This window comes from Aptenodytes patagonicus, chromosome 3 (genome assembly GCF_965638725.1).
Source record: "Aptenodytes patagonicus chromosome 3, bAptPat1.pri.cur, whole genome shotgun sequence".
In the NCBI taxonomy this organism is placed as follows: domain Eukaryota; kingdom Metazoa; phylum Chordata; class Aves; order Sphenisciformes; family Spheniscidae; genus Aptenodytes; species Aptenodytes patagonicus.
Genome location: NC_134951.1, coordinates 88,340,215 through 88,355,233, shown reverse-complemented (window position 1 = coordinate 88,355,233; position 15,019 = coordinate 88,340,215). Strand labels below are relative to the sequence as shown.

The 15,019-nt window shown below is 35.8% G+C and overlaps 1 protein-coding gene across 3 annotated transcripts in view; it reads right to left on the bottom strand.

Moving 5' to 3' along the window:
- Positions 1-15,019, bottom strand: part of RYR2 (ryanodine receptor 2) — a 457,875-nt gene that overhangs the window by 67,566 nt on the left and 375,290 nt on the right. For all 3 annotated transcript variants that reach the window (XM_076334184.1, XM_076334182.1, XM_076334183.1), the window contains exons 70-75: positions 14,642-14,812; positions 13,636-13,695; positions 9,219-9,353; positions 5,104-5,216; positions 3,389-3,485; positions 137-240 (exon numbers count right to left, since the gene is read on the bottom strand). In XM_076334184.1, coding sequence (XP_076190299.1) covers positions 137-240; positions 3,389-3,485; positions 5,104-5,216; positions 9,219-9,353; positions 13,636-13,695; positions 14,642-14,812 — 680 coding nt within the window. The remainder of the gene's footprint in view (positions 1-136; positions 241-3,388; positions 3,486-5,103; positions 5,217-9,218; positions 9,354-13,635; positions 13,696-14,641; positions 14,813-15,019) is intronic.

Below are 15,019 nucleotides of genomic sequence, written 5' to 3'. Positions count from 1 at the left end.
GCAAACTCACCATATGTACATACGCACGTTTGGCCTAGCCTATGCAATCTCACTTGAACAGAGACATGTATAACTTCAAATACAGGAGTAATCTGAAAATCTGCATATACTCTGCAGTCTCTCACACCATCCTTACCATTTTTCAGTCAAGGCTGTTCGACTGAATAGCAGAATAAGTTGATGTAAAGGATCAACTCTTTTAAGGCTTTCATCTTCTTCTGGTGGTTTCTCCCCAGGTTTCTTTAGGGGAAAAAAGATTTAAAAAGGATATTTAATTATCTATAGTGAAAAATGTTTTACTCTGTGCAATTTATTAAACATCAAATACTCACATATGTAATTTTGATTTGGACAACCAGGAGGAAACAAGTTCCAAGCAAAGTATGAAAAACCTGAATCCTGACCGTGTTTATGACCATGAAGACTTACAAAGACAATACCATTTGCAAAGCTTTGGATTTCCTCTCCTCATAAAAACTAACCCTCTTCCCTAGATTCTGAAAATAACTTCAGTCTTTTACTGCTGTTAGCCAGAACGAATGGTAACCAGATGCAATCATTTGCTATTTGTCCTGGTTTCGGCAGGGACAGAGTTAATTTCCTTCCTAGTAGCTGGTACAGTGCTGTGGTTTGGATTTAGGGTGAGAACAATGTTGATAACACACCGATGTTTTAGTTGTTGCTAAGCAGTGCTTACACTAGCCAAGGACTTTTTAGTTTCCCATGCTCTACCGACTGAGGAGGCTGCAGGTGCACAAGAAGCTGGGAGGGGGCACAGCCAAACTGGCCAAAGAAACATTCCATACCATGTGACATCATGCTCAGTACATAAACTGGGGAAAGCTGGCCAGGGGGGCCGCTGCTCAGGGACTGGCTGGGCATTGGTTGACGGGTGGTGAGCAATTGCACTGTGCATCACTTGCTTTGTGTATTATTATTATTATTACATTATTATAATTTTATTTCAATTATTAAACTGTTTTTATCTCAACCCACGAGTTTTTCTCACTTGTGCTCTTCCAATTCTCTCCCCCATCCCACCAGCTGGGGGGGGGAGTGAGTGAGCGGCTGTGTGGTGCTCAGTAGCGGACTGAGGTTAAACCACGACACTATTATATTATCTGTTCCTCTCTATGTTAAAAAGCTTCATCAGCTAAAAATTAGAATGCTCTGTTCCAAGTCTTATGCCAGGTGTAATGTTTGCTGAGGAACTCTGAGAGGCTTTGAGGGAGAAGAAATCCAAACTTGAAGCTCGCCAATAGTTTTAGACATAAGGAGCCATATCTACCAACAATAGTAATGCTGGCAGGATGTAGAATTTTAGAAGATGACAAATCAATAATGTATAAAAATATTATATATCATTCAATAATATATATATACACACAAATGGGTTTTTTTTCCATGTGATTATTTTGCTTTCAGGCTTAGACAGCTCTAGTTAGTTCACTCTAAGAGAAAAATGTAGTCCTAAATACTACAATGGCAACCACCAAAGCAGTGTTTTGAAAAGAATCTGTACAAAATCTGTATTGTTCCAGTTTTCTACCTAATATGTGAACAGTTCAGAAACTTCAGACAATCCTTCAAGCATACATTAGCGAACCCAAGGCTCCTCCTTTCTCCCCTTCCAGACAAGTTCTGCCACCACGGCCTGGGCTGTGGTTCCATCTTGACAGTCCAATAAATCTTTAATTCCTTTCTACACCAGGGTACAGTTTCTCTAATAGGGACACAGAACCTTCACCAGCATCACAACCACATCTTTCATGAGGACCACACAACAGTCTGAGTCAGCTCCACAGAGCTGAACAGTAGAACCTCAAACTCTCACACTCCAGGAGAGTGCTCTAAAGCAGCAAGAATGTGATAGAAATTTATTTAAAAGACAGATAGAATTTTGTTTGCTCTTTTGAATGAAAGGTGTAATACATCTCTCCTTAAGAGAGCGCTGGAGACTCACTTATCTGTATGCTTGAGGAATTACAAGGGAATGCCTGTAGTCCTTTACTAAAGGATAATATAGCAGCCAATCCAGTCTGTTTCTGTCTTCTCTAAGACAGTTTTTCACATAAGCTACCTGCCGGCAAGGAGTTCTTCATAAACTTAGCAAAGATATGGTTTCTTAGAGGAGATAAGGAGACAAGCCTTTATGTCACGGTGTAACCAAATGATCATGCTGGGTTATTACTTTGCACATACATACCTGCACATACATACACACATGCAAAGAGCTATGTTGTTCCACATTCCATATCTACACACACATGCTCTCAACTGCTAAAACATAATTATTTTTGGCAATGAACATGCATTATTTAAAACATTTGCAGTGTGTTGGGACACATGAAGATATCAGCTTAAAAGGTTGCATACAAAGTAAGTATTTGCAGAAGTCTCTTGCTTTTTCACAGTGCGTGATCATACAATAAGGATGCCACAAGAAATGAATTCTGCATGTGTGCAGGCAAAAATGAACTTCCATGGTCTGCTTGTGTTGAGCTCATTGCTGCTGACCTTCCTTTCACTATTTTGATCCTTATTTTCAAAATTGTTCACAACTTGGGCAGCTGGTTTTAAGCATAAGCTTTAAACAGTAAAAGCATATTATTGTTTTTTTCTAATAACAATTTTCCAGTTAGCTTCCTGTCTCTATTGCAGAGAGCAGGCTCTCCTCACAATAAAAAGATTGATCTCAGACTGTGTTCTATTGGACCTCCCAGGGACTGAATCATTTCCTAGTACTAGTTCTTGCCCAACCCTAGAAAGAACTACCTTTCTGAGAGACAATTGTAAGGGATGAGGACACAAGGCTTTATTGAAAAATCACCCCGGGGATTTACCAGGCTAAAGACATGGCTCTAACACTTTACTGTTGGGAAAAATCCTCACCTCCCTGACAAGAGGATTCTTCTGCGAAGAAGCAGCAGACTCTGTCTGCTTCTGAGGGACTGATTAGTCTAAGACTAGAATTCCTTTAGTTTCATGTTCTAACCTTTTGACTTAAATGGCTTTAATGTGGGTTATGAAGTCTTCAAATACATAAAGGTTAACTGCAAAGAAAGAAGGGAATAAGCTTTTCCCCTTCTCCACAGGGCAGAAGATAAGAGATAGAGGAATGACAGCAACTGCGAGGGATTTAGACAAAAGTTTAAAAAGCTTTATAAAAGGTTACTGAAGCTCTGAAGCAGACTGCCTGAGGGGGTTCTGGAATCTCCATCACTTGTAATTTTTAACACACTGTCAGAGTGACTTGGTTACAGCTCACCCCTTTGGGTAGAGATAGCTTAGATGATACCTTATGTATCTCACAGACTTATTATTATTATTATACAAGATGAATGTTAACCCGTAATACACCCCCACAACCCTTTGCACCCAGACGTACTGCTAAGTCTTCTATCAGTTTGTCTTCAAAATAGTGTTCTTCTGTTTCAATCCAAGATTTATCATAGCCTTGAAGAAAGAGATTGACGGCTCGGTGCCTAAAAAGGGACATTTAAAACAAAAGCTCTAAACTTTTAAAGAGAAGATTTGGTCCACATGAATTTCATTTAGCTTGAAGAACTGTCCAGTCACTACAACTAACATTTAAAAGGAAAGCAAAATTTCTATAGTAAAACCTGCCAAAAGCACCTATTTTAAAAATTAAGTTTACATTAAAATGCTCTATTCAAAACTGTGTCCCATTAACTTGTAAAACTGGTATTAAAATGTAATAATAATGATTTTAGGAACAGATAATAAAAAGAACTTTATAGAAATTTAAACACAAATAAGAAATAAAATCAATTACTTTGCTACATTAGTGAGTTTTATTTTTAATATAAAATATTTTCATATTATTTTTAATTTAAATATCAAGGTAACAGCGATAGATAACTTTGGATTGTGCTCAAATAATTGCATTTTTTTAATGTTCAGGATTAGACTTGCATATCTAAAATGATACACCTTTTTTTTTTCCAAACTCCATGAAATTAAATGGATGATGAGGCTAAGGAAAAGAGGGTAAGCCAATGATGATGTTTACTGGGTTTTGGTTTTTTTCTTGAGGATTCAGTGCAAAATGGACTGTGTGACAACCAGTTCTCCATGAAGAATTTTATCAATCATCTTAATTTTTTTAAACAACTCTCAGCCTCATATACTGAAAAGGAAGAAGTATAATTAAAATATACAGGAATGCTAGTTATGTGCAGGTGACCTACTTGTTAAAGTAAAAACAGCTACAGGTGGAAATATCTTTGTTCTGTTTTCAACCATCACAGCAGCTTCATTTCAAGCTAGTATGCCCTTGTGCTTCCTGGGACAGACTTTAAGATTCATCCTACTAACTGGTAATAGTAGTAATATGTGTACTTTTGGGAAAAACCGAGAACATTATTATGCTGAAAAGATCAGATACAGGTGTTCTGGAAATTATTTTCAACAATTGCATGAAAAAACAGATGTGTCTACTTTTTCTGAATGTTCATTCCTTCCAGAATCTCAGGATTCTGAAACTTGCTTGACTATAGATCCCATTCTCTACTGAACAAGAAAGAAGAAGAAAAGTAGCCACAGGAAAAGGTGTGAAACACCTAGAGTATGTACATATATTTCTTGTCTAATAGAATGCTCTTCCCAAAAGTGCACAATAAATAGACAAGTTTTCAGATAAATAGTATCCGTTTATTTCCTGCATATAGAACATTAGCATCTAATAATGAAGGTAACTGCATATTTCCCGAGCTATACCATGGCTTAGGAGGAAATTTATCTCCCAAGATGATATCACAGTGACACCAATATGTCCGTTTCTGCATTTATCTCCTATGAAAGGTGCCTACTTTTCACAAAAGAAAACATACCAGGGTGAACAGGTGGAATAACAGCAGGAGAAGAGAACCAGAAATTTAAAATTATACTTTTTGTTATTCTTTTCAGATGATATATTAGAAGAAAATAATTAGATCTATTAAGAGAAAGTAATATACAAAGTACATTACCACACAGTTTATCAATTACCAGTTTACATGTTTTTCTTCCTTTTGATCTCGCCAAATAGCACTGTATGAACATAAATGCATTTGTGAAAGATAGAACAAATATAGCGCTTACCTTGGCAGATTATACAATGGTGCCATTCTAAAGCAGGCAACTACTGCTCTTTTCCTCTGTTTAGACAGCAGCTTATGCCACACTGCTTTTTTGGACCGCTGAGGATGCTCAACCTGTTACATAAAATACACATGGAAAAATAAACAATGTGGCAATGTCCCTACTGTCTGGGCATAGTAATAATAATAAAAATGTGAGATAACAGATAAATCAAGTGGAAAGATAACAGAAGAATAATAGATGGGAAAAAGTGTTCTAGACAGAGGTCAAGTGATCAGCCAAATTGTAGAATCAGAATTTAGAGAATAAACTTAAAAGCAAAAATCTCCCTTTCCTTGTATGATATATTCTCCTTTTTCACTTCATCCTACTTCTTATATCTTTAGCTAGCATATTACCATCATTGAGACCATGTCTCAGGAAATCTTAACTTTTAATACAAAGAATCTTCACTCTTTCTATCTTTTATATGTAACTCTTTACATATGTACAGGTAAATTGTGCACCTTCACATTGCCTCAGACAATACTTTTAAAGGAATCGTCTTAAATACAATTAGTCTTTTATTTGTAATATTTACTATGACCAGCTACAATGGAAAGGAATCAACTTTAAAAATGAGAGACAGGCATGAAGACTTAGGACTAAATCCCTTCCATGAATCTGCACAGCTAGAATGAACACGAGATACTCCAAAACACTTCAACTACATTTCATAATATTACAGCTCTGTCTTCACTATCATTTGATTTAACCTAGACAACTCTTGTGGAGTTAAGGGGGTGGATGTCTTTTGTGTGGGGTTGGTTGTTTGTTTGTGGGGGTTTTGTTTGTTTCTATTACAGACGACTGTGCTGGTGGAATAATAGCTCCTCTGTCTCCTAACATCGTCAAATGAGTCAATGGAAGTTAGCATCTCTGCCCTGAAAGACTTGGTGATTCTCCCTTGTAATAAAATAAAACATTTTGTTTAAAATATGTAGTGATTATGATGTTTATGCAGACTCAATATTCAATCCAAACATAGTTAACCAAGAGGACTTTTCTAGTTTAGTGAAATACAAAGAATTATTCATAGTTAAACAATAAACATTTAATTAAACAGACTAAAATATTGCCAAGCATTCAGTGAAATGGATAATTACACTTGTAAGATTAAATGGTGACATTCTAAAACAAGTTCCTTCCAAAAGAGAAAATACAAATGAAAAATATTTGTTAAGAGAAAGGATAGAAAAGCGTTCACTGCAAACATATTTACAGTCACAAAACAAAGTCAGCGCTAATAATTTAGAAGTCAGACAAACCCAAATGTGAAAGTAAGGTAATTAGTAATATCTTCACAAACAACTATAAAACTCTCTATACTTTCCCAAAAGAAAAAGCCTCGGCTTATGCAAGCAGATCTCTGAAAATAATAAAAACAAAGAAGTTAGCTGTGCATGAAAAGAAAATACAAAGAATGAACTATCTTTGCCAGTGCAATAAGGAAAGCATTCAGAGTATGTACATATGGAGGACAGAGTATTTGTATATGGAAAGCAATGGATTACTCAAGACTATCATAAAAACAGACCCAGTGCTCACATATTCATTATTTTTAAAGACATTGAATTACCGATTTCAGTAACAAAAGCACCTGAGCACTTGTCTACAGAAGATAAGTAAAGCTGTGGGGCCAAATCTTTAAACAAATAGGTGCAAAGTACCCAGAATAAGAGCAGCCAGCATTTACTTCACTGTAAGTCCTTGTTTAAGTCTGATGAGAAGGATTGATCTGAAATGTCAGTCTGGTACTAAAATGGGAATCCATCCTGTTCTGTACTACTGCTGGATTCTATACGCTGTGAGATTGATCCTATGACAGAACATGGAAAACACAAGGCTCATACCTTGGGTTTCACTCCCTTGAACAATTTCTCCAAACTACACAAGCTTAACCAATTTATATACATGATGGTATAGCTAAAATGCCAGAAATCAAGAGATTGTGTATGCTGTTTGAACTCAAATACAAGAGTCTAATGATGAATTATGCAACTCTGTATGTGCTAATCAATTTCCTTTCAGCTCGGTTCACTTTGATAAAACCAGGGTAAAAGACAAGACCTTTTGCCCCCCAAGTTTCTAGCTTTCCTCTACTTTTCCTTCTTCCTCACAGCCACCCTATACCCTTTCAAATCAACACCCGTCCTCCTGTCTCTCTCTCTCTAGTAGGCTAACCGTGATTGCCATGGATTTACTCCCACATTCTCTCACTTTTTGCTTGCTCCACACATATTCATTAACAGGTAAAATTTAGTGACTCCTCTTCATCCTCTTCTATCAAATTGTGTACGGCTGCTGAACTTGAAGCAAGTCCATATTAAGGCTGACAAACTATATGAAGAAGAGTTGTGTGATGCAACAGCTGGGACACAGGTATTCACATCAACACACTTGGTGCATTCCAAGATCTCTGAAAGTCACTTTTAGCTATCAAGTGCTGCACAATGCATGTACAAGCACTGTCACGTATCTCTCAGATTCCTACTTGACTGAACCAGTGATCTCATCACAGTATGGAAACTTCCTGATATGGGGTCTGAAAACCTATACAAGCTTCTGAGTGAAACTAACTAATCTAATGAGAGGATAAGGGAGCCTTGAATTCTCAACTGTTCTTTGAAAAGGAAAAAAAAATAAACCCTGAGCAAATTTTATATGCAGTCAGTTTATAGTCTATTGTGTAACCAGCAGAGTTCATATCTGCCACTAGGAATACCCTTCAAGGTAATATGCTGTTTATCAGTACGTTTTAAAAAAGAAAGCCTAGAAAACACAGAACAAATCTAAAGTGCAAAATAGCTAATGAATCGGTAAGTAAAATGGGAAAACTAAATTTATCAAGTAGTCTTTGACTGTTAAAATGTATCAACATAGGTGGGGGTTTTATTTCAAAATTTAAAGAATTAAAAACTTAAAGATAAGTCATAGACTCTTGTCCCAAGGGAAGGAAAAAACCAAAATCAAAACCAACCAACAAACACCTAACTTCCAACATTTATTCTTGGCTGACCTATTTCTGGGGACAAGTTTAATCAGAGAGACGAAAGACAAAATTCCATCAGTGCTAGTGGGAAGAAGGACACAAAATAAATTACAGGGTTTTTTTAATGAAAGTTACTGTAGTCCAGGTCACATGAGAAGCTCATACATTTATGCAAAATATATTAGATAAAACAATAGAGCTTCATGCCAGATTCTGAAACAAGTTAAAGATTCTGCCAGAATTTTCTCAGAAAAATCATTCCTCCACCCTGCTTCTACTATTTCTTGAATGAAGCAAATAGTATTTGAGCTGGTCAGCTTAATCTTGGTTTGTATTCACCGTTGCACCAGCATGAACGAGTCTGAGTTCACGTATGCAAGCAGTTTGCTGGACCACCAAAGAGTAGTCCTGCTAAAACTTCCAGATTATCAAGAATTTTCTGCATTTCAATGCCAGTTTAATTTTCTAAATGCATATATTCGTGCCCACATTCACAGAAACTTCCATACAGATTTTGTCAAGAGGACATTCTTCTTACAACTTTTTTAACTAGTACATAGTAAATGGCTTTCTCAAGCCATCACTAGAGAAGTTGTGTATCAAATCATCTGATTGTCCTACTCCACACAGCTATAATATGCAGCTTCTAAACAGATATTTATGTAGGAAGCTTTAAGTTTCTTGCTACTTCAATAATTCAAGAATCCCAACTGAGGGAAAATGCCTTGAAAAAAGGCATTTTTTCCAATAATTAAGTTGTTTTTTACTCACATTTCATGGTCCACGGAAAATTTAGTGATTAGTTCCTGCTAGCTGAAATGTACCAGAAGGAAGGTAAAACATAGATACCACTTTCTTAGTCCTTTTCCAAATAAATGATTGTTGGAGCTGCTGCAAACACACTGCGTGATGGATATGACCACAATATTGGATTACAAAACACAAGGCAAAGCACGTAAACAGTAGCCATCAAAAGAAAGAAAAACAGAATATAACATTAAATACAGGAGGTGAAAGTATAAATGAAAGGCTGAATACTTTTGTTGAGATTAAGTAGCAATGGAATTGGGAAAATGTGTCTAACCTGTTCCAGGTGAAACAGTACATTAGCTATATCAAGGACCCTTTCCACAGTCTTCTCTGGATCTGAGGTATCTTCAGTCCTGTTTGGTAAATCTTTGTAAAGTGCCATCTGCCACCTAATGGCGGGATCCTCAAGCTGCAGGAGAAAGATTTCACATGTCACCAAGGCAAAATGTTCCAAATGTAGGGTCAAACAGTTTAATTAGTACAGAAACTGCTTCAAAGGACAACAAAACACTTTATACCGTTAACCCACACCTTTACATGGCTAACCCATACAATGTCCACTACACTGACTGGGAGAACAAAACTAAAGACTGACTGGTGTAATGTTTCTTGAGAGCTTCCAGAGGACTAAAAGTCTAATAATCATACAAAGAGCAAATGATCATGGGCCAACAAATAGCACTGGCACCAGCAATGAATATATTATTTGAGAAAAGGGAATGAACGTGAGGCAGACAGACAGACATAACTTTGTACACTGACTTTCCAGTTATTAAACCAAACAACAATGAAATTGTTGCTCTACTAGTTGGGATTACTTAGTTTTCAGTCATGGAAATTAGTGACATTAGTCTTATTTATGTTTATTTTTTTAATTTTCATTTTTTTCAATTGTTAGAAAATCCTAATTTTACTGATTACTAGCTAAAAAATGAAAAGTTAATTTATGAAAAATGAATTCAAGATGCATTTGCTTATTAGCCTACAAATTATAAAGAACTGTATGATGCAAAATGCCTTTTCTTATTTTTCCCTTTACATTTCATTTTTTCCATTTCAGTGATCTGTGATTCTCTGTTTTACCATTAGCAATCTCTTTTTTGGTTCATTTTGTATCCCCAGTGCTTCTGCTAATCAACACTGATGCAACACACCTTGCAACCATTTCTTGTGCCAATGACACTGAAGACAAATGCAATGCGTAACCCATTTTACTGAGAGCTGTGGCCAGTGATCATTCCTGATTGTGCAATTTAGGTTTAAGTCACACTGGCCTGGATTCCTGCAGTATTTAGGAGCCTAAGCCCTACAGGTTCGAATAGGGCTTAAACTCAACACTTACTTTTCTAGAACATCTTTGTGGATCCAGATTTCAATCTGTGCCTAAGATGAAACAATAATGCTAATTCACCTCCACAAAACATCTTATGATACACAGTTTACTGAAGTTCCAGGAATTATTATAAACTTACACAGTCGCTCAATAATAGCTTATTACAACCTAGAAAGCCACAATTGGCAGGCATTTCTTCCACCTTTCGGCTTTTCCATTTCTTAACAACTGTCACATCCACAGTCTTTGTGTGAGCATTTGACTGGATCATCATGATTGGATAGTCCACAAAAGACTTTTTAATCACAGGTGGAGATGTCTTTTGATCTGAGGACTCCTCACATTCTATCAAGGTACAGCTTTTTTGTATAGGTAGTTTTCTAAGGGTATGAGTAGTTGACATTTCAAGGTGTGAATTAGCATGGCTGGAAGAAGATTTTGGTGACTTGAGCTTCATCCATGTCAAAATGAATGCAAGTTTCATCATCAATTTCTTGAAATAAAAGGCTCGGTACTGAGTAACAGCATGCAGGCATGCAAGGAAAGGAAAGACAGAAACAGGGTGAAGACAAATGTAGACAAAGGCACAAATGCATGAAATAGACGCCACAACATTAATAGCTAAAGATTCAGAAGGATGATTCTCAAACAGTGCAGTTTTCCAAAAAGAAATCAAGATAAATTACATTTTAGCTCTAACATAGATGACAGAACATGGTGTCTGTGAGAAGCAAAAGTGGTTAACAGAAAACACCATCTGAAGAAAGAAAATTGCTATGGTTGGAAGAAAACCAGCCTTTCCAAAAAGTAGTACTTTTCCTCTGTTTTGAAAGCCACCTTACACAAACACCATTATAACTAAGTTACATATTAATTTATAACATTAAATAATAATTTAAATTTATAAGACCATTTGGCCTACATTCCTTTTATGTCTGACTCAGTCAGACAACAAAAGGGTAGTGTATGCATATAGCATAATGGCATCATTTTTCTTAACAAGAAGCATCATACTTGGCTGTATCTGACGTGTACTTGATTCAGTCACGATAGTGACTGAATACTAATGACATCAGAGAATTACAGAATAAATTATATTGTACTTTGTAAATTACTGCTGAATTTAACTTTATACATTATACTTTTAAATAATTAAATTCTACACTTAGGTTTAATTGTGAACTCTAGAATGTGTCAGTGCTAAATGATTCATGAAAAAATATATTTCACACCACTGAGAACAAACTACTTAGCAATAGATAACAAATCATAATAAAGATAATAAATACAATAATAAATTGAAGTTCTGAAGTCCTAGAAATGCTGCATTTTGTCCATAGTTGGGTTGACTACTTTTCACACACAGGTCAAAACCAGAGCTTTTCAAAGCTAGTAAAGCAATATGTCGATAGCTATAAAATAAAGATAGCTACAGTATCTATTTAGCTTTGTTAGCTACATATTATGTGGTTCCCTTTCAGAACTGTCATCTTCCATTAGGAATTTATTTTACAATTAGGAAAACCCAAAGTCACTGCTGAAAAGTTTACAACTGGAAAATCCGTCAATGTGTACTTTGGATTAGCTATGATTACTTTCTTCTTAATTATCAAGGCACCATGAAATTTCATCAATATAAGAAATTTAAAAGTACTTTTATTCTCATGTGTTATAAACAGAGGAGGTGATACGTTGCTGAACAACAGCAAACTTTTAATTGAAGCAAAGGGAGTTTCTGAAGAGAAAGCACCGATCAAGGTATTAAGAAGTATCATTACTCCAGGGCAACAAAGCAGTAACAGACAGAAATTTCTTAATAGCAGTATGCAGAACGTAACCCTAAAGAAATAAAATAGAAACTGAAGTATTAAAACAGGAGGACAAGTGCTAAGAAGCAGCATGAAATGCCAGGCAAGACTTACAACTGCATGGCTCACAAAATGACGACATACACATACTGAAAATGTCAGAACAGAAATACTTATTTTCATCATTAAGAAAACATTACTGAAGTTCACACACAAAATCACAGCACATCCAAGGTTTGTATGTTCATGGCATGCACATTGCTTAAGTGCTGTTGCTCATTAAGATCTTCATAAATGCTCTTTTCTTCCTAGGACTTTGCCTGCGTGCTTTCTTCTGCTTCTCAGTATAGAACAATATTTGCTATATAAGGATAAGTGTTTCAAGCTTTTTTTAGGATTTAACCAAATCTTTTGTTTTCAGTGGTAAACTTTTCTATGTGCAATCCCTATAATTTAAAGCTATTGGACTTTTATTTGTAGTATTTTATAAAAAACGCTGTTAGCTTTGCAAAATTATGTATCTTCTTGTGAGCTCCCAGAAACCCCAACCTCCACATAATCTTGCTTGACATTGCAGTGATATACAGAAAACATAAGATGGGAGAAAAATTAATCTTCAGATATTATTCAGGAAGAACCATCCCATTAACAAGTAATTTAAAAAAAAAAAAAAAAAGAAAAAACCAAAACATTTATTGCCGTGCACTGAATTGCTGTGGAATCTAGACTTCTGGATGATTCTTACAATACCCTTTCAGAAAAAAAAGCCAGATTTCCAACTCACATGTTTATTCTCTTGTAACCATTTAATGAGCACAGGAAATACTACAGTTAGTTTTTTCCTTGAGGTGAATAAAAGGTGGGGCAGGGGGAGGAGGTAAAGGACAATCCTAAATAAAGCACCATCCATAGGTCTGATTCCATCTTCCTTCAATAAAGAAGAAACGTACATCATTTTATTACACTTCTGTATTATGGCTTCTTCTTTGCCATTATTTGAAGCATTAATAAAACCATTCAACTACACTGGGCCAGTTCAGGACTTTTTCCCTAGGGCTATTCATCTGGCACTAATTGGAATTCGATAACAAAAATCTGCACTTTTTCCAAAATACTTTTTTTTCCCTGGGCTGAAAAACAGAACAAAACTGAGCAAAGTGGAGAGTTTTCACTTCACAAAGTATGCCAAAGTGGCAGCTTCCTTTTCCTTTACATTTCAAACTGATACAAAGTAACTGAGCATTTTGCAGATTCTGTCCCGAATAATAGAAGGTAGAGTTTAAACAGTGATAGACCTTTCTTCCACCTCCAATTTCATATTAATGGTGTGCACAGGCAGAGATTTGAAGGGCCACATGTTATTGTATATAATGCATATATGAACACATTAAAAACCTGACATTTAACAACTGACATGAACAAGTTATTTGACAGAAGAGAAAAAGGGACTACAAGTTATCCTAATGAACAAAGGCAGGTTGTCACTATATGGCACCAACAAATGAATTCAAAGGAAGAAAAATCATGTTTAAAAACTTCATATAGATTACCTTGCCCTGGAGATGAAGATTATTGCGGATGATATCTCGTACTTCATCTTCAGTATCTTTCTGTCAATAAATTACAAATCATATAAATTAGGAATAGAAGGTAATTAAGAAAAGATGTTGTTCATATAAATGTCAACCTTGGGCTTAGTTCAGATGATGAATAAAACTGACAATGTGGAAGATTGGGGAAAATCTCAGTGGCAATATGTCTTTTTGTATCAGCTAGCCATATGGAAACTCACAGGAACAAGTTCTGGATGGCATCATTCATATTTGTCCACAGCAACACACTAAATACAAGTCTGAATTAAAATTACTAGTATATACATATATACATACTTTAACCAATGTTTGACCACACAAAGCCACTATCATGAACACAGCCTTTTCTGATTTGATTTCTGTTTGTTTTGGAGATCTTTTATACTTTATAAACATTCCATTCAGCTGTCCGAAGGTCATATAACTAGCTAGGGTGTATAAAGTAGCATAGCTTGAGAAAGGAGTATATTCCAAATTACAATCACATTATTGTACTGTGAGTTTACTCCTAGAAGGATCACTTTTAAAACAGTCTATCCCTACAGAAATTCTTGCATTCACATGAGAGTGATCAATAGGAATTAATTATGCTATTGGGCATAAAAATTAGGAAACATCCAGTTCTTATTTGCATTTCCAAATTCAAGCTTCATAAAATATAACAAACACAATTTAGCATTAAAAATTAAGAGAAAGAAATAACTTTTAATTTCAGGATGTCATCTCTATTCACATACTCATCATTTAGCAAATAAGTATGTCCAAACTGAAATGTTTCATGCCCTGAAAATGAGAACAATATGTAGATTACTATCTACCATAGTCACCCATTGTGCCTTTATGTAACAGAATTATAGCCTTGGTTATTTGTGTCACACTGTAAGAAGGAGCATGGGGGAAAATATTCAAAGAATTTCATTAGTAAAATATTTCTACCTTTTAGAAGTGCAAGAAGAGCACCTACCATACTGAATCGATTTTTGGCCAGTGCAATTAGCTCTTGGTCTCCAGGAGCACAAATGTTTAGGCCAATGGGAAGTAATCTCTTCAGTGCTGCCACAATGAGAGAGGTCTGCATAGAGTACCGGTCACCTTTTCGCTTCATCTTCTTCCTCTCCTGGTCAGAAACTGCTGCCTGCAGCATAAAGCAAAGATGAAAAAAAATCCAATATTAAATGAAAGAATTGTACTAGCAACTTTGTACTTGTCTCTGGTTTGACAATTTCCTTACTACCTATACAGCTGCAACCCTATCCAATGGAACAGCCACGATATCGTTGCCAATATTTTGCACCAATATCTTCAAAGTCCACTGTGTTTCTCAAACAACGACTACGTTTTG